The sequence below is a fragment of the Ischnura elegans genome, chromosome 3, assembly GCF_921293095.1.
Source record: "Ischnura elegans chromosome 3, ioIscEleg1.1, whole genome shotgun sequence".
Lineage (NCBI taxonomy): Eukaryota > Metazoa > Arthropoda > Insecta > Odonata > Coenagrionidae > Ischnura > Ischnura elegans.
The window spans coordinates 80,487,323-80,508,074 of record NC_060248.1 but is presented as its reverse complement, the minus strand read 5'-3'; the positions used below and the strand labels follow the sequence as shown (position 1 = coordinate 80,508,074).

The following is a 20,752-nucleotide window of genomic DNA, read 5'->3' as shown; positions in this document are numbered from 1 at the left end:
TCTTCTAAATAATTTTGCATAACAACTTTGCCTCAATGTCGTAAGTAATTAAATGTGGGCATAATTCAATGCAGTGCGTAGACTTCTTACGAGATTGCGAGAGAGATTACCAAGACATTCATTAGATTTAATAAAAAAATGATACATAAGCAGGAACGAATTTTCTAATTTTATGGATATTTCATGGACAAAATATTTAATTAAAACTATATCACACTGTAATCGATGAATACATGTCCCATAGTATACGTTACAATATCACATGGCAACGCATTATAAAAGGACTAGATAGTATCTTGCTCCCTTGGAAAGGCTATCAATGTATCACAAATAACCTCTCAAAAGAAAGTTAACCCTCAATAATCAAGCATTGCATTTTGAAATCCATTAAAATTTAGACTGAAAGGATTTGGCATCGAAAAACTATATCTTAAGACGTAAGAAACAGCTATACTGAGTAACGCAGCATTTGTGAAGGCAAACATAAAATAAGGGAACCGTACCAAGATAATTTTGAGAATATTGCCAATTACTCCTGTGAATTTAGTCCAAATTGGTCAGATACATATTAATGGTGCTACTTTTATTTCAGAAATATGCATCAAGTATCATCTCAATCAATTATAATAATTGACCCATTCGCGTAGTTTGAATACAAAGTTGTGATTTCCAAAACATAAGAATATTAGTCAAAAAATCAAATCACAACAACTTGATTCACGAAACTGGTACTAAACAAATTTCTTACAAGAAGTCATTGAGGGGGAGATAAACCAAGGGGTGGGTATAACTTACTTCTTTTTATAGAAAGTTAGGTGTAGAAATCGATAGAAGTAATGAACAAAAACTTAGGTGCTTACGGAAACGAGTGTCTCTGTTCTGTGCTGACATAAAGAGGAAAATTAGCTGCAATACTAAATATCTAGTTGATTATGCTTGTTTTCTTTATTTTATTTTTGTTACCTAACTATGTTTATAAAAAAAATTGTACCCCTTGACTCCTCACTCCCTCATATAAATGGCTATGAAGAATGGCTATGCAAAAACCATTTGCTTTTATTTCATGGATAATAAAATTCTTAATGCAATTTAATGCAATTCTTTTTACTTATTAACCAAAAATTAATTTTAGGCAATTTCTTAAACTTTAAGCTATGTCATTACTAAATGCCTGTGCCATTGCATTAATTTAAATAAAATATTTCATCAAAACTAAATGCAATTCTTTTTACTTATTAACTGCAAACTAATTTTTAGCAATTTCTTAAACTTTAAGCAATTTAATTACTAAATACATGTGCCTTTCTATTAATTAAAATTATTACATATTATTATTAATATCTCACTCTTATATTCCGTATATAAAAACGGCTTTAAACCCACCTGCGGGCACACTGGGGCGAATCGATCGGCCACTTTAATTCCTTCCCACTTCCTTGCCGGCTGCGGAGGAGCAAACCTCAGTTCCCCCGTTGGCGGCTCCGCGTATCGTACTCCCCAGAAGGCCTCCACGGACTCCAAGGGGGGCACCTGCACTCCCTGCTGCCCCTGCTGCGAGCGGCCCGATGAGAGGCCGGCCCTGACTCCGAGGCCCCTCAGCTCGAGCACGATCCCGCGTAGGGCCCCGCTCTGCGTCTGCACCACTCTAGGCGACTGCCGGGTGCCGTGGTGGGAGTTCTGCTGGTGCTGACCGGGGGCGTGGGCCCTCCTCGTGTGCTGGTTCGGGGAATTGGTCGGGGGCGGTGGTGGTCGTGCGGAGGGCGCCAGGGCCCTGGCGGCCGACGGCAGTGGCATGGGCAGGGGCAGGAGGAGAAGGGCGATGAGGAAGAGGGCGGCGTCAGAGGATGGGGGACGCCGATCGCTACCCGGGACTCGCATTTCCGGCGCCACATATTCGCTCCCGGGAATTCAGGCTGATAGACCGCCACCAGGTTGGAGGACCTTAGAGGGGGAGGGAGGAGTCATCAAGTGTTTGCGACTCAAAGATGGGAAAAATGCAATTATGCCGAGTTCAGAGTCACTATCAAAAATTGAAACAGGAATAGTGGCAGCACACGATACTTTATCCTTGAGAGTGAAAATCTCCCGTGAAAATTTTAATATCAATGTTTCAGTGCATGAAATCTATCCCTCTCAACTATGTGAAAAGAAGTTGCCAGGAAAACTATTGTCCAAGGAGTTCAGCGGAACTTTTTATAAAAATAAATACAAGATCACTGGTGTTACAAAGCACCACCTGCAAAAAGGAGGCGTTAAATCTTTGATATCAGCCGTAAAAATGTTAGAATATGGTTAATCCAAATAAAATGCTTCCAAATCTTCACTTATCTTCTCAATAGGAAACTAAATCTCTAAATTTCCTCAATCACGTCACAAAATCTACGTTATCACAACCACGTCACACTTGTAAGATATTTTCCAGATTTCTCCAGCTACCTTTAGGTCACCGCTCACGCCAATATGAGTGTATTGCTCTCAATGATTTGAATATGAGTTAAAGGAAAAATTGTCACACACATTTCAAAACTGAAATTAGCAGTTGCACTGGTTTTCATTCAAAGGTGCCCGACTCTATTCTACCTCTCCGATACTTGCAACCCACTCCACCATTGCAAACGAAGCGTAACGTAGTCACTTTGACTTAGCATTAAATGTTGCACCAACATTGCACAACTGTCGTTTCCATGCTCCTAATAGAGTCACGTATATGATTGATAAGTGCGTACTCCTTTTACTTAGAGAAAATTTGAATACAAACTAAAACACATTGTAGATTGAGTTGGAGTAGTCCGTGCAGGATACGTAATGCCTGCTGGTGCTGGGGATAATATCCTCACTAATTATAAGGTTCGTTCTTGCAGTCTAATTCCAGGCTCTTCTTCAGTCCGTCGATGATGGGCACATAGCAGATTAGGATAGCTCACGACGCGACGGTCGTGCGCCCGCTCCGTCTTTCATTAATCGTCCCCAACAGCTTCCTCGTCCTTGGCGAAGATAACTGGGGATCGCAGTGTGCCGAGGGCTTTAAAGCGGGAGGTCTCTCATCACCGTTTTCTGCAAATTAATTAAAGGAGACATTAAAAAAAATTAATTTCCCTTGCCAATTACAGCTTAGCATATCTCTTCCATGTAATTCAGTTTTCCCCCTCAAAACGTGAAAGCTTGGGTAAATATTCTTTGCACTGCATATTTGAGCATAATATTAGGAACCCATGCATAAAATCAGGGTCAATGTTAATTATATGATGCATTGGATGGTGTGGGAAGTACAGAGTATTGCATTCCTACACCAATAAAACGAATTCGTCCAAATAAAGCATCAATAAAAATAAGGAAAAAATTAAGGTTTATTCGTATAAACGTAAACACAAGTTTTTTAATCGACATCAAGGAAATGAATGAAAAAATAAAATAAAATATTTCCACACTGCTACAATAATGCGCCTAAAATATTAGTTTCAACCAGAAATTAGGGGGTTTCGGATTTAATGACTGATTAAACTTCAATACTAGGATTAAAAGGAACGCAAGGCGTATATTTTGGTCGGTATTTTTAATTTAATGCTCTTAATGAAACTGTGATACCCTTACCACTATGCTGAGACCGTGAACGCTTAAGTGGTATGGGAGAGTTGAAATCTCAAGACACATCCAGGGAAATGAAACTACTTATCCGGCAATTTATCTATACCGATTATGCCACCGGAATTTTTATCCGGGTTAAATTGTGCAAGTTAAGTCTCAAACAAGGAAAAGTTTTATTCCATTCTGGACACTTTCACATTCCTGAAAATTAATTACTCCTACGAAAAGGGGCACCGAAAAATTAAGCTCGCTATTTTTAATCCTCTCCCACCATGAACCTCGCCTTTCATGAGGCAAGTCTCACAGAGTCAAGTGCCGCATACTCATTAGGGGCTCAATTTCCTGCCTGACGCCCTCGAGGTTTGAGAATTACTTCTTCTCCTACGATGGAGGACGGCGTTCCCTCTCGTCGCTTTATCCCACGATGGTGAAGTAAGCACGCACCTAGCGGTTCAAGGATCCAAGAAGGGAAGGGAGTCGGAAGAAACCCTCTCTAGCCATAAAACTTATGCACACGGGCTTAAAAAATTCACTCCTCACCCTGACCAACACCACCACCGTCCCCTTTTTTCTACTTTTACATCTCACACGGTATTTTTCCTTCTCCTTCGCGTTCCCTTGTCCCTCTTTGAAGTCTGTCACCTTGAGAGGGCAACAACCAGGAAACGCGCAGTCTCACATAGAAATGGGAGAGTCAAAAATAAACGGCTGCCATTTAATGGGAAGTGCGTTTTATAAACGTCTCTGGAGAGCCATCGAGAAGGAAAGATAATTAAATCGGCGTAATTTACGCACAAGGGTGATTAATTAAGAAAACTGTGAGGTTTGAATTTGATCGCCGCATTACTACTCATAAACATTCAGCATTCGTTCAATAAAGAGAGATCTCTTCTTTGGGAACCTAAGTATCGAACGTGAAGTAGGGAAATTTTTAGTCCTCGTGTAATAGTTTTACAGTCTAAAATACCTTTTAGTGAAATAATTCATTGCCTCAAGTAAAATAGTCATAATTCACTAGTGATTTTTTAGACAAATTATTTGTTAAATCGAAAGATACCTTGCCACATTAAATAATTATTCAAGCGAATAAGAAATTAATTTGCAATACTTATATAATATTTGTATAATTTTAATCTAATGATAGCCAAAGTTCTTCATTTTCCCAACGTTTTTGCTCCTTCAACGGATAGCTCAAGCTTATTTTGAAAAGGCTGAGAATTGATTTTATGAAAAACATTGTATGATTTGTACGCCTACTTTTTCTACCCCATCACATCCAAACATTAGTGATCATGTTAACCACAAAAGACTCACTCCAAAATTAATGGTAATTTTTTGACAGAATCAATTTTTTTCTATTTGTAGAAATTGCACATGGGCAATGCGCTTTGGGGGAGAATAACATCCAATCCAAATCCCCATTATGATTAAATATAGCCGAATATCATGAGCGGAAACGGAAGAGCTGCACATTAAAAAGTATTGATTGCTATAAATGAGTTTATTTATATGTAAAACTGAGATAATATCTGACATTCATTAATTATGAGGGATCATTTTGGATTACAAAAAAAATATAAATGACTTCAAACTAACCAAGAAATTATCCTCTACAAATTTGTGTGGAATCATATTGCAAACGATAAAATTCAATTTTAAAAACATACTTCAATTTAACTGAGCACCCGATCTCGATAGGCCGGAAGTGCTTAGTAAAATGTCATTTAAGGAGCCAAATCAAAAAATTCCAAAGAAATTTCAGAATATTTTTAACCTAACTTTTCGTAAAAATTAGCTTTTTCTACAGCTATTAATATATGGAAAAATGAGCTTATCGGATTAAGTATGCTCATTGGAGTTACATCACTTTTTACGAATATTGTTAAGGAAAGTTAACTAGAATCATGAATATATTTACCCTCAACACTTTATGAGTAAGACTAATATATGAATATTATTTACCAAATTTATCTAGAGCATCACATCAATTTATTCAAGCCTAGACTCATGATACTAGCTTTAATAAACAATTAGTATCAGCATAGTAAACAATTTTACGCCATATATAAAAAAATAATATTACTTTTGAAGTCGTTATAGATCAAATTAATAACACTGAAAGTTTTAGAATCGATTATCAACTTTTAACGGTAAGTAAAGCATTTTTCAGAAAGTAGATAACATGAAGTTGAATGCAGTTGGTATACATATCTTCGGAATGCATTTTTATTGGCAATCCAGCCTAAGAGCTCAAGTTCATATCACAAAACTGGCTATTCATGTATACGCGGGTACTTCAATGAGAGTAATGACGATGGCACTCATGGTACAGTTATTGTTCAATGATTAGGAGGTAAAATAGTCATTACTTTGGTCTCCTTTTAAAATGCCAATATATTCTCTAATAGTACGACTTCGACGGCTCAGAATGGTCCAAAATGAATAAGGGCTGGCAAAAAATTGGATATAGAATTTAATTAGAAGCATAACATGGCCTAATCATATTCTAGAAGATATGACCTACTAAATTTATTTACTAATTGGTCCCTTTAACTAAGGTGCTTATGTGTGCAATCCATTAAACTTGGAATTACAGGAACTATTTTTATTGGTTAGGTTACACTGAACAATTCCAAACAAACTATAAAAGATGTCAAGAAAAAAAATATCTTGGAATAGAGGGTTAAATAATTTTTTAAAAATGTTTTCAAAAGCAGATTTAGGAGATAAAACATATAAGAAAACAGCTTTTATATTTGCTAAGTTGGGTGACACAAAAATAAATTTATTTAGGCCAGTATTTTTCGATTTAAAACCGCTGTGTCACCTATAGTCCTGGTTATTGTTCAATCATTCCTTCCTTTTTCACCTTACTCAAATTTACCTTAGATCCAGATGCAATCTCTCAAAAATCCGTAACATACGCCATTCGATATCATCACATTTTCCTTCCGAAAATTACTATTCGAATAATTTGGCGACCCAGTTCTCAACTTTAATAAAGATGGGCAACGTTGAAACCAGGTTTAAATTGAGTATTTTTTTTATTTGTTTTGTGTGTTTTGTTTTGTATGTATATTTTTGTTTTGTTATTTTATTATTTACTCAAGTTCCCTTCGCAATTCACAATAAGGCCTCTTTGCTTTCATTACATCTATAAATATTAACCTGATCATCTTCTTCCCCGCTTACCTAACAATTTCCCCTTCAAAACAGCTTTTAAATCCCTCTCCCATCTAGTACTCGCTCCATCCAAACCACCTATCTATTCCGTAAATCCTCTGGTTTTTTTTCATCCATTCGTTCACTATTTCTAGCACTACCTCACCCCTGTGTCACCCCATCCAATGTCACCCTCTCCATTCTTATTCTCAGCCAAATCGAATGTACGTGTCTATTCCTATCCTCTTTTCTGCGTAATTTATCCGGTTTTAACCATCTCCCACCCTTCTGAAGTCTCAAGTACCCTATTCTCCCGTTTAATTTTGCCCACTAGTTCCTGGCGTTCTCTTCAATTATTTTCCTATTGAGATTTCAACCTCCATTATTTGCGTCTCCTTGTATTTCTTATTGCTAGCCTTTTGAACCATTAGATAAATCTCATAAGTACTAGACTGCGATATCAATATGCATCCACTACAGGACAGATGCGCGAGTTTTCCACATTATCCAATCAATGTTTTACATTGTTGAAATTCAAAAATGAATTAAAGTAGAAATTGAAATCTCCATAATTTCCATCCTCACGTATATTTGTACATAATTAGGTCTCATTGAAATGCATTTATGACTTTTTTCTTTCTTCCCATAAAGAGTTCAAATTACAACATAAAAAAAGATGAGAAAATTTTCACCATTGAAAAGATGACATTTTCCTTTAATGCTGCATTTTATAGCTACATTAATGTTAATCATTGAAATTCAATATTGAATCTAAAATTAAAAAATAAATATTACTTCTCCATTATTCAGTAGAACTTTTGTATAAATCATAAAATAAAAATTCTAATATTTGCTCATTGCAAATAAAATCGATAGGATACATATTAAAAAGCTCTCTTAATGGTAAAAAAAATCAGAGAGAGAACATAATTAATTACGTGGAAGGTCAAAGATTCGTTAAAAAATGGAGAGAATTCAATTCCTTCGCGGCACGCCACGCTTCCTGAACGAAACGATTCAACAATTACGAGGGCATTATCTGGAAATTAGACACCGGGCGATCGGGGCGACACCGATCTCAATTATCGCCAGCGCCGTGACCCCAAGCTCTCCCATCTCTGCTTCCGCCCGGGAGAGCAGATCCGAAGAAAGAGAGCAATACCTAAACACAAAGCGAGAGCGAGGAGTTCCTTCTCCTCCTCCGTGCGCGCGGCAGCTGCAAGCTCCCCAATTACCCGTCCAATCTTACGCGAAGATATTAAAGTCCCCGCGGCAGGCAGCTCGGTGGACGTCGGAAGAGTGGGTCCACCATCACGGGGAAGTTGGGAGGGAGGTGACCGGGCTTCCATGCACACAAGGCTCGCGTAACGAGCTGGTTCTGACCACCCCGCTCCAGTCCGACCAACCGACCCCTTGTGAATGCATGAGCGCCCGCGTGCTTGCGGCGTGATTGGAAGATTTCGTGCCTCGCGTTGGGAGAGAAGGAAGGCATTCAAGCCGCGACTAGAGGGTATAAGGGTAAGGTGACCTTAATTTCCTAGGTTTAAGCCTATTTTCGCCCAGTAAAAAATTATCGGCCTGATCTCCGGTGGTAGTAATCCAGCGGGGACAAGGAACGATATGAGGTATGCGGTTGGAATATCAAGATTCATCCCCCACGGAAACAAATCGCACTAGGTATTGGACGACACAGAGATTGAGTCATCAACTGCTTATTACGAATTCATGAGGAGAATGGATTCGAAACTCATACGCAAGAAGATTTAAGGATGATACACGATTCTCATGCTTCCTCGTTTGAACCGCTCCGTGAAAGAATATGTATTCTCAGAAATCGTTAACAGACTTCTAAATGTATTAAAAATTAATGAAGGATTTTTCAATGATCATTACCCACGAGTAAATAATGTGATTCAATCCACATATTATGTTTTTGCAATCATCAACAAAATATTCTGTGAGCTTCATTCAACTAGGTATTTATTTACTCAGAAAAAGGAAAACCGTTGCATGTGAGATATTAGCTCTAAAATTCTGTAAAATTTTTCGGCTTGTTCTTCTGTTTAATTGAACTATGAATCCTTTAAGTATCGAGAATATTTTAATAAATAAAAAAGTGCATAAGGTTCCTATGAATATGAAGCACATATATTATAAAAATGAAAGACATGGCCCAAATCACATTATTAAATAGAAGCACCTATTCTCAGCTTAAAAACTCCAGATATTCACACACGTTTTCCGCAATTCTGTTGAAAGTAATGGTAAAGGTGAGCAAAATAATAACAGCCTTCTGCACATAAACAAATATTTAAGGCTCAAACACTTCTTAAACAAAATGGTTTATGCAAACTAGTGAATCTTTGGAGGAAGAATCTAGCTCCTTGTTCGTCCCCACGGGGTCTGAGTATGAAAATTATAGCAAATCTTTAATAGACTATTAACTAATAACTTTCTCCTCAGAAAACTCTCTTGGGCAATAAAAGGGAAAAACGCCACCGATGAATGGCCTGGAATAGAAAACATAATACATATCCTAGGTGATAAAATACAATTCAGGAGTCAAAAGGGAAAAATCGTAAGTTGACTGATGAAGCCTACCATTTGCTGCAAAATTCTGTGCCACAGTTTTAATGACCGATATCTCAAAGACCATCCATTCGGTTTAAAAAAGTAAAGTAAAATATATTTAAGCTCTTTAAAGTCTGGTATTTTGATGACATGCAAATGTTTTTTATTTAATTTTACCCCCAGCTACAATTTTGGCCAATTCTTCTGGTTGCCACACGGTTGTATCGTATTTACAGCTATGTAGCAGCTAAATTTATTGCGATATCAAATGTATATCTTTACATATATTGCATCTTAAGCCTTTAAAAATGGTGTTACAAAGACTTACATTATTGTGTTAATAGGTATTTTAGTTATTGATATAAATGTTATTTTTACTATGTTAATGATAAACTGATGAACACAATAACCAAATATAACTGTTGTGAAAGCATTCATTTACAATATGCAAAGAGGAAATATCACTGATTTGCCGATATGAAACTGCAAACATGATGCATGCGTGCAAAAAACAGATATATGCTCCAAAATAACGTTTCTGAGCGTATATTTCAATACTTATTGACACCAAAATTTAAAGTTTGCACATAATAAGTCAACGCAGAGATAAATGAGCTTTCATACGACCTACTTTGTTTCAGAATATAAAAAGCGTTCTTTGAAATATTGATCTTGAAACTCAGTTGACAGAATTTTGCAACACATAGTAGAATTATGCGTTCGAAAATGAGAGTGGATGCGGCATATTCGCGTGTGATAAAGTCCATTTGAGTCATCAATGGAGGGCAAACGCAGGTGTTAGAACCGCGGACGGATAGAGAGGCTGGTGATTTGGAAAGGGCGGGCTTAAAAAGGATTGCCCGCAAATGTTGGCGTCGCATTGAGTGAGAAAGAAGAGACCAGACGGTCATTGGTGTCACGGCAGTGATTCAAACGCACTTGTACTCGCGAACACACACAGTCGGGCTGATACGCCCTCCCGTGGGAATCAGAAGTTTTTCCCTCCAACTGGCGCCAACGTGTGGATCACGCCAGCGGCAGCAGCGCGACAGGGAGGCTGAGATTAAAACAAGTTGAACGAGACTTCTATTTGGGTCAACTGGCACCAGTCCCCTCGCCCACTAAGGCCTTTCTTTCGCGCCGAATGCGGTGCGACGCTTTTTTTCGTTCTTTAGTTTCCTTCCACCCAGACAGACAGTCATACATGCACGCTCCCTCTTGCTCTCCGTACCTATTCAGCAAAAGCCAGCCAGCAGGTATCGGGGGAGTGATCCAATTCGCACCGGCCAAGTGCGTCGCCGGTAAACTTGGGTCGAGGCTAGTTAGTTTTTGTCCGCTAAGTCTGAGTTTTCTATTCCCCATTTTCACGTTCATTCCACTCAAATTGAACCCACATCCTAGTTATATACTCTTGGTTAACATTCAGTAATTAAATCCTTTTCAAATAAGTAGATGTTCACCTGAAACTGATCGTTTACATAGGTACAAAAAGCTTGGTAATTTTATATTTCATAACCTTTGGTATTTGGTATAAGTTTATCGAAGATCAGGGGTAAATGAATACATAAAGACTTTAAATAAAGCTTGCATTATCTTTAAAGAACTATTCCCTACATTTTTCATAAAATCGATCATTCACAAATTACTCTCATCACATCAACGACACAACCCCGCAAAAATCTCAATGATCATTTCCCATCACCGCTGCTGCCGATAGTGACATAAATCAAGTCTGTATTCCAAATATTCATTACTTTTGGGTATTAAACTAAATATATACTCATGGAAGAAACTCTGAACTATTTATAATTGTCATTAATTATCATTATTAACGCAAAACCACATCCTTTTATCAGCAAAACCCTTTTAATCCTTTCACCGCAGCTCACCCTACTGAAGCCAACTCGCATCTTAGAGCCTTTACGGCTTCTTCATTGAAATTTCAATAGAAGTGAGGGCTATTATAACCTTAAACCTACTGAAATGGCCTAAGAAGAGGAATCGGAATAGATAAAGTTCAACCTCAGCACCATTCTGTGAGGTAAAACAAAATAAACTAGTAAACTATTCTCGGATTTTCGAGTAATTTTATTTATATTGTCAATTGCCTTTAATTATTTTTTTTCTATTTTTCTATTTTCACGTACTAACATTAAAACTTTGGTAAATAAAATCGTTCTCATACATTCGACAAGTAACTAGCTACTTTGACGATAAAATTCTATCCTACATTACACCTAGTTTTTCAACACTGATAACGAACTAATGATGAGAAATATTAAAACGAGGATGAATACTATCTTTTCCATGCAACTGGCGATGTAAATTTATCTAGGCAGGATTTTAATCAGCGTCCAGAGGGATCACATGAAAGGCATCCCACCGCCTCTAAGACCGGCAATTCAGTTCAATTTTAACTATTCTAAAAGTGACGTAAAAATTAAAGCTTTCATGTCTACTTTGCCAACGGAAATGGAAGACCAACATACTGGATAGAGGATAAATACCAATCCTTTAGGTACTCCATCTGTTATGGTGGAGTTTTGAGGCTCAATGAACTAATAACCGCAGCCTTTTCCTATTCCCATATTGAGTTTCCGTCCTCAGTGAGGCAGAAGACCTACATGTTTTCATTTATAGATCAGCGAGGTTCTTTTCCTCACCTTATTAAGGAAATTATATTTTGTATTGCAGTTTTTATTGCATTTTTTATTTACAGTTGCCGTAAGCATTACCAAAGAGCAAAAATCATCATCATTTCATATCCAACAACTTTTTCGCAGACCAAGAATAAGCTCTTTCATTGCGTACACGGTAGGCACTCTCACGGCAACCAATCGTACGAAAATAATAAAGTACTTTATTTTATACTAATTTCCATGAATTGTTAAATTAGTATTAACGAAGGGGAAAAATCATCATCATTTGATGTTGAAAAGGTTTTTCGCTGACGAGGAACAAGATCTTTCATCGCGTGGCAAGTAGGCACGCTCACAGTAACTAAACGTGAGAGCGTATAAGACACGTCTGCAGTTGCAAAACGGTCTGAAAAAAAAAACCCGGTCCAAATCTCTGAAACATCCGCCACTGCTTTTTACCCCACCACCTTCCTTCTCAATCGTGCGCGCTCCCCGACGGCAGTCGTCCCTGGCACAGGTGTCGAGGCGAGCGTTTTACTCGACACCTCCGGCTACATGCGGAGTCACACCGCACAGACCATCGATCGCGCTATACATTGGACGGATTAACCGGACGAGATTCGCGAGAGTTATAAAGGGTAGGCGGGAAGAGAAGTGGATCGAAGCTGTAAACGAGGGGAGAAGGACTCTATTTTCGTATTTAATTTTTTAATCTTTCTCTCTTCATTCCCACCCCTTTCCTACACACTCCCGATTCCGCTTGGACAAAACGAGGGACAACGGGAGAGTGAGATTCCAAACCAATTCATCTGGGATGGACAAGCGTCGGGATCGCCACCCGCATCCAGATTCTAATGACGGTTACTACCACTGGGGGAGTGTATGCCGCCGTTCCAATTGCCATTTTTGGGGCCGTCACGAGGAACGGTTGTCACGTCCTCGATTTCAAATGGGATTTTGGGGTAAAGTAAAGAAATAAAAGCTTGGACCTGCATGAATGTTCCCGCGGCTTTTTCACATGTTCGACAATATTTCATACATTTACGGTGTGCTCGCGAAAATTACAAATTCCTCAGGTATTTCATAACGAATTTTAGGCTTAAAATTATTTTTATTGCTTGAAGGCATGCATTTCAGTCTAGTACAATGGTCTTCGTATAGACGTGTTACCCAATTCTAGGTAGCACCGGCCAATTATATTTTCTCGGGAAAAATTAGCAAGTTTACTATAATTATATTCAATTATTAAATATATTCATTCATTCCATCATACATCCAGTTAATCAAATAAAGAAGAAGTCGCTCGGAGGTAAATATCAAGTGACCCTTAGTATCGCGATAAGCGATTGAATCAACAATACCCGTTTCGAAACCATTACGGCTAGCAACCAATTTATCATACAAGGTACAAGGTATCATACAAGGTAGTATGATCAGTTAGAAGTGATGAAATGAATAACGTAAAAAAATATTATTGCTTGAACAAGTAGGTATTTGAAATTGCCAAACGATTCATGGACACATGAAGTCAGCTTATTAGAATAAACTCTATAAATAAAGAGTTGTTTGAAGTTTCATCGCTGAATTGTAACATATTAGTTAATTAGAAGTTACAAGCATTTTCCCCCTATACTATATTTGTACCTCGCCACTGGCTTCAGCACATTTTGAATTATCTTCGGGGAATTCCTTCTCCAAACATTTCGTTTGAATACCCTCGAGCGGAGACAAGTAGGGGAGAGAGGTTCCGTGAAAAAGAAGTGGAGGTAGTGCAATAAGTAATTAAACCGTTCAAGAAGTAAAATTAAAAGTTTTTCAGGAAAATTGCTATTATATTTTGAGTTTTTTCTTTTTCATGCCATAAATGTAGCGTAATTTAGTGCCTTGTAGTTCAAATCTTGAAGAATTCAACGCAAATTTTTGCCAACACTTCGGCATATTAATACACCTTCATCAGGGATTCTTCTCAATGAATTGGAAGTGTAAAAAATTTTTACATTCCATTGAAAAAAGACTCTAAAGGGGGTAAACAAATAAACCAAAACGTTGGAAAAAATTTGCGTTTGAATTCTTCAAGGCTTATACTCCTAAACAATAATCAATATTAAATTTTACTTTACTAACATAGCAGTTAAAAGTCAGAATATTAATTATTCAAATCTCTTACAGTAGTGTAATTCAATTTATATACAGTAGAAGATCGATAATCCGGAAATCTATTTAACGGAATGATCTAAACAACGGAAGGTTTTCCCGGAGTTTTTCAAAATTTCTATTTTTTAAGTTGCATCGCCGAAAATATGACTATCTAAGTGGTTAAATCGCCGTCTCAGAGCCTGGCTGTCTTCTCGCTAATCCCAAGAGATATAGTCAACTAATTTGCCGTTATTTTCCTTAAAATATTTCATTTCGTGATCCGGGATCCCTAGATGTAGTGATTTCGCGCAAAAGATTTCACGGAATCAACGTACCATGTATATTCCTCGAACTTTCCGGACTTCAGTAGAGGGATGAAAGTGGATTGAAGTTTACATTGTGCGCGCCGCACGCCCAAAATTACTTCAAATTAATCCGAGGAGATTTGCAGTTAAAATAAAACTGTAAGGAACATGAATGATAACTGCTTATTTTCTTACGATTGCCTTCTTTTTCACTCAATGAGCTCCGACCGTCAGGAAGAGGAATTCTATCGACGTCTTTAATCTGCATGCGCTCATTTTGCAGCAGTGAGAATCAACGTATTGCTTAAAACACATTTTTTCAGCTGGCATATTCCCTGGTGAAAGCACTATTTTCCGATCAGAAATTTGCCTTTTTTGAAAATCTACGAGCGAAATTACCAGTTGCTTCAATCGCGGGAGCCCTTTAGTAGTTTTAATATTGGATATGGCAATCCCTTTTCACAAGTAGATGTTCTCAAAACATATTTAACCCTTCCTAATGACCCGCGGTTGAACCTGAGATTGCGATAATTAAATCCAAGAGAAAAATGAAAGGCCACCATGCATTGCATTCTCGAGTTGGTCGTTGGGCGGGCGACCCCCGCCGCGAGGCCCTAAGACTCTCCCTATGAGTCATGCGGACTGGTCGAAAACGTCGACTGCACCACTCCACCCTTCTCCCAAAGACATTGTATTCGCCGCAGGTCAAAAATGACTCACAATGTCCCAATGACACGCCTTGTCGGTCACGTGAAATAGTTCTCGCAACATAATGTAACTCCGTGGGTCTCGTTGTCAGTTCTTTTCAGCTTCAGTAACAAGGCGTTTGCCATCAGATAGCGTTGTGCAGTTTGTGTCGTTAAGTGAATAACCCTGCAATAGATTGATTTTCATCTCTATTGGTCATGGAAGCAGCGATCGGATCCAAGAGAAAGAGGAAAACTCTCTCCCTTCAACAAAAAGTGGAGTTATTGAAAAAATTGGATCGAGGTGTTAGTGTGTTAAAGCTTCGTGAGGAGTATGGTGTCGGGCAATCGACCATTTATGACATTAAGGGACAGAGAGAAAAACTTTTGCAGTTCGTTTCGGAGTCTGACTCGTTGGCCGGAATTTCCAAAAGAAGAAATATACGGGGGCCGAGTAACAATGAAGTGGATAAGGTGGTATACGAATGGTTCCGGCAGCGACGAAGTGAAGGAGTTCCAATTTCCGGAGGAATAATAATGGAAAAAGCTAAATATTTCCACAAGGAATTACAAATCACGTCACCGTGCGAATATACGACAGGGTGGCTACAAAAATTTAAACAGCGCCATGGCATTCGATATCTGAAGGTTACCGGAGAAAAACTGTCAGCAGATCACGATGCTGCGGAAGATTACGTCAATGAGCTGGCAAAGTTGGTGGATGAACATAATCTTTCACCGGATCAGATTTACAACATGGACGAGACTGGATTGTTCTGGCGCTGTCTTCCCCGAAATACGTTCGTTTGCCGCGATGAAAAGACTGCGAGCGGAGCGAAAGAATCAATGGAAAGGGTCACCATCGCAGCCTGTTCCAATGCTGCCGGGAGCCATAAATGCAAGCTCATGGTCATCGGTAAAAGTGCAAAACCACGCGTATTTAAGGGTATACACCAGTTTCCTGTGATTTACAGAGCCAATAAGCGAGCTTGGATTACGCAAGAATTATTTAAGGAATGGTTTCATACTAACTTTGTCAAAGAGGTCCGAAAAAATTTCAAGGCTCTTGGACTGCCTGAAAATGCAAAAATTTTATTGTTGTTGGACAACTGCCCTGCTCATCCTCCAGCAGAAACTCTCGTCGAGGAGAATGTTATAGTGTCTTTTTTGCCGCCGAACTGTACTGCTCTAATCCAGCCACTTGATCAGGGGATAATAAATAGCCTTAAGTGTCACTATCGAAGTGAAGTTATGAAAAATATCATCAACCGTGACACTGCTTTCTCCTATGAAGAATTTAAGAAGGAATTTACCCTTAAAAATGCAGTATGGTGTATTGCCGAAGCGTGGGATAAGGTTACTCCCCAGGTTTTGAAAAGATGTTGGAGTAATTTGCTGCCGGATTTTCAAAACCGCTGTGAGGAAACTGACGACATACCAGAATTTGATGGCTTCCAGGGTCCGTCGAATGATCCCGTTTCTCATTTTATAAATTTTGTGAAAGAGCTGGATGCCGACATAAGTGATGAAGATCTAAAAGAATGGAATGCCTGCGACAATAATGCCCCAGTGTACCAAAGCTTGACCGATGGAGAGATAATGGATGCAGTCACGGGTTCGACAGTTGATGAAGACGTGACCGACAGTGACTGCAGCTCTGATGAGGAGAAAATTACTACGTCGGACGCAATCACTTATGCAGAAAAACTCATAAAGTACTTGGAGCAGAGGCCCTCTTCTTCCAACGATATGGAGGTATTACACATGCATAGGTTGAAAAACAATTTAATACAAGAGAGACGCAGCCGCTGGAAACAGGTCAAACTTACCGACCTCATGAAGAACGCACCAACAGCCAAGTGCGCGGATGTTGCTGCCACAGATACTGCGTGCCACTCCACCCATGGCAAATAAATATCCAATGGACGTAATGGTAAGCAATTTTTTCAATTTTTCGGGATTCATGCCGCTAGGGAACGCGTTGTTTATGAAGTTAATGCCAAGTAGATTTTCCAAAATACTCGCGTTTTCCGCCCTTAAAAGATTAGCTGCGACTATTAATATTAAATTGAAGAATTAACATTCAAATTCGATTGTTATTTACGGTAACGTACTCGAAGTGGGATTACCTCCGATCGGAGGATTTGATAATTACCGATAAATGTATGCTAGTAGTCGTGAAAACGACATGGAATTTGCGATAGCTGCATGTTGAAAAATACGGAGAGGCAAAATGTTGATATTCCAGTCGGATTGTAAAAATATTATTTGCCATATTTATTTCATTTACAGTTGGCCTTATCAAGAGTACCTCTGCGATTTACGGACGAAGAATATTTTCAAATGTTTTGAACCTTTTTTTAATCACAGATGGCAAATAGATATCCAAGATTCTCACCATAATATATATTCAATAAATATCCAAGATTCTCACGCCTTTCATCATGAATTTTATTGAGTTTTTCTTGATCCCTTACTCAGCAATACATCATTTCTGTTGATGCCAATGCACGTTCCGGAAAAAAATATTTTCCGTATTGCAGTGTTGCCTGCATCCAGGGAACAGATCTATTTACCGGAAATATCTTTAATCCGGAAAGGGTCTGGTCCCACGCATTCCGGATTATCGATCTTCTACTGTAATTCATTCAACCGATAGCTGACGTCCATTAATCAAATGACGAACAAAAATCGTGAGAATTAAATCCCACCAACGAACGATTCGAACACGAAATCTCCATTCTAATACATTTGAGTTTAAAACAGAGGGTAATCTATTAATGAAATATAGACACTAAAAATTCACTTCGTGTAGCGTTACCATTGCAAATATTTAATATACTGTAGTACATATTTTAATCCGTGGTCACTGCAACTGAGGAAACTGCCAATAGTGAAATGGATAAACCATATTTTCCTCCAATATTGAGTTAACACAGCTGACTAGCAACCTCCGGCTTAGATCCACGCCAACGGGTATGGTCTCAATCACGTTAAAAGCCCTTCGACCCAAAAGGGCCTCACACAGTGCTTTCACAAGCCTTAGATTATTTCAAATTTCAACGGTCCTCTGCCGGGTTGGGAAGGATGATGATTATGGATGCGGATTGGCTTAGATATAATCATTACATCAGAGTTTATTCCCGCGCTAAACTATTTAATAGAAGGTATGTTGTTTACGTATACCTGTTTCCTTATAGTGGTTGATGTAACTTTGAGCAAAAGAACAAAACTGACATAATGGCAATCAATAAATTGATTGATGAATCTCCGATCTGATTACGCAAACTGCAAAGTTTTCGTCACCTATCATCATCCATCATGGACAAATTCCCAGCGAGAGTAAGCCCAGCCCTTCTTTTATGTGATGCCTAATGTAAAAGGAAAAAAAGAGTGATTAATATAAATTTATTCTTCGGTGGAAAAATGACACGAAACAGTACCTGAAAGATCATATCACTTCTAAGATACCACTACATCAAAATTCGGTAAATTTATTCTCCCGGAAAATATTTAATACAAGCAGTAATTAATAACTCTTTAAACGAAAGTATCTTCACACGTGATGCGGAAACTCTCATACCCCACAATTTTTACAAATTTCCTCAATCAGTGTTTCTATGGCCCCTCCTTGAGAGGCTTCATGCTCAAAGCCTCTTATTTTCCTCAATGACCTCAGAGGGCAGGCAAGTCACATGTCTGCAAAGGCCCCCCGGATGCAGCGACTGGTAAATTGCCTCGATTCTCATCAAGTACAGGGTACAGGTGGGTAATTAGAACACGCGCGAGTTCAGATAAACAAAGAGAGGTGAGGATTACCCCGGGATCAGTTCATTCCACAGCAGGGGTGTTACAAAGTTGTTTAATTCCATCGGTTGATGAACCCCGTTCCTCTCCCGTAGCTTCGAGACGTAGAGGTTAACTATTCAGCCCCATGTGATACATATCAAAATGCCCCAAACAAAGTTATTCAGATTAAATACTTAAGCGTCAGTTGGATTTATCTTTACCTAGGTTAACTTTTTGATATACATATCAGTAAAAAGCGAGAGACACCAGAGTTTTATGGTGATCAAATCAATTTGGGATCGCTTAACTAAAGAGGCTTTAGAGATAAGAATGGAAAATAAAAATGTCAACAGAGACACCGGGTATTCGACCAGCAGGTCTTGGAATAGAACTCTTAAAACAGTTATGATTGCCAAAGCTAAGTCTAAGCTGGTTCACGTTCCTCCATGAAAATAATCGGGACTCGATCAATCCCGCCCCTCCTGATGTTAAGCTTCAACGGTCACTTCAAATATTCATTCAGTAGCCGAGAGAATGAGTAAGGAGTTGGCACTCGAAACGTCGTGTCGGCGCTATTAGAAAATCTTACCCGCGATGAATCCCGAAAAAAGTTTGAATATACCGAGAGATAGTTTGCATCTATATAGATTAGATTCTTAGGTATGATAACGGATAGTCATAGTAAAAACGCAAGACATACTCTTACCTCTAGTTCTATAAATTTCAGAACCTAATTACCTCACTACTTTTGAATCAATGTGTGAGCCACAAAATGTTAAGTGCCTCCGAACGTTACAATTCCATCTTACCCTAGGCATTTGGACGAGAAAAGAAATACTAATATCTCTTCCACACTTTACGGTATAAATTCACGCACTGGCTACCGCGTTTAACCATTGAAGATGCAGATTTTTTACCAGCAGAAAATTAAAAATGAAATTAAAATTCAATTTGGCCTTTACGTAGACAAAAATTTATTTTTAGTAATACGAACTATGATTTTTTCACGGGTTCTTACAAAGATAACAATAAATACCAACGCTTTTCATAAAATATCCGTTTCAAAAATTAGTGCCTTAAACATATTTGTTTAGATGGCAAGCCACCATAAGAACTGCTCGTGTAATCTAAAAAGAGTCCGTAATGTATCACGGAATATCAAAATCATTGTCTTGACACACTGGATGCCAGCATATTGAATTAATGGGATTCTGAGCCCAGGGTCATAAATCCTTGTATCGCACCAAACCATATCTTCTACCTTTCTTAATAATGTTGGCCTCAACATCGACCTGGCACGCTGCTCAAAGATAGAGGCAGTTGTCGGGATTACGGCTTTGGAAGTCAGAAAACGCCATGATATATGAACTCCGCCTCAGCTATAAGACTGGTATCACATCTTGGATTTTAGATTTCTTTGAAAAAGACGAGGAACTGATACAGTCTAACTGAACAGCTGTCACAGCCTTTCCCCTCCCCCACTTCCACCAACACAAAGGGGAAAATACAGTTGAATGTACTGTTTTTGCTATCAATTTTTTCCAATCCCTTCACTAAAATGATAACTTCAGATCTTATTCCATCATTTTTGGGTTTGTAAGAAATAATTTAGAAGATGCGTACATTAACAGAACTTCAATATTGTACGGACTCTTTTAAAGGCATATATGTATTTTATACTATCACTATACTGATTTCTTTCATTAAAAAGAGTTAAAAAGCACTGCAGGAACAAGTGACTTTGTGCGCAGTCACGCGCGCGGGTGCAAAGTGAAATACACCAATGGATGAAGTTCGCCATGAAAAAATATTTGACTTAGCCGGGATTCGAACCCGGATCTCCCGATGCTCATTTGATCACTTCATCCTTTGGTGTATT

General features: G+C 38.5%; 2 protein-coding genes across 2 annotated transcripts in view; one reads left to right on the top strand and one right to left on the bottom strand.

The window, feature by feature from the left end:
* Window positions 1-20,752, bottom strand: part of LOC124156064 (neuroligin-4, X-linked-like) — a 913,830-nt gene that overhangs the window by 577,676 nt on the left and 315,402 nt on the right. The window contains exon 4 of the mRNA XM_046530371.1: window positions 1,384-3,054. Within this exon, the coding sequence (XP_046386327.1) occupies window positions 1,384-1,878 (495 nt within the window). The 5' untranslated portion in view covers window positions 1,879-3,054. The remainder of the gene's footprint in view (window positions 1-1,383; window positions 3,055-20,752) is intronic.
* On the top strand, window positions 14,359-17,485 carry LOC124156063 (jerky protein homolog-like). The gene is made up of 2 exons (XM_046530370.1): window positions 14,359-17,017; window positions 17,377-17,485. Exon 1 carries the CDS (start codon window positions 15,304-15,306, stop codon window positions 16,996-16,998), a length of 1,695 nt encoding a protein of 564 aa, XP_046386326.1. The 5' UTR covers window positions 14,359-15,303; the 3' UTR covers window positions 16,999-17,017; window positions 17,377-17,485.

Excerpts from the sequence above, each read along its gene's own strand:
- LOC124156063 (XM_046530370.1), top strand. The coding sequence starts at position 15,304 with ATGGAAGCAGCGATCGGATCCAAGAGAAAGAGGAAAACTCTCTCCCTT.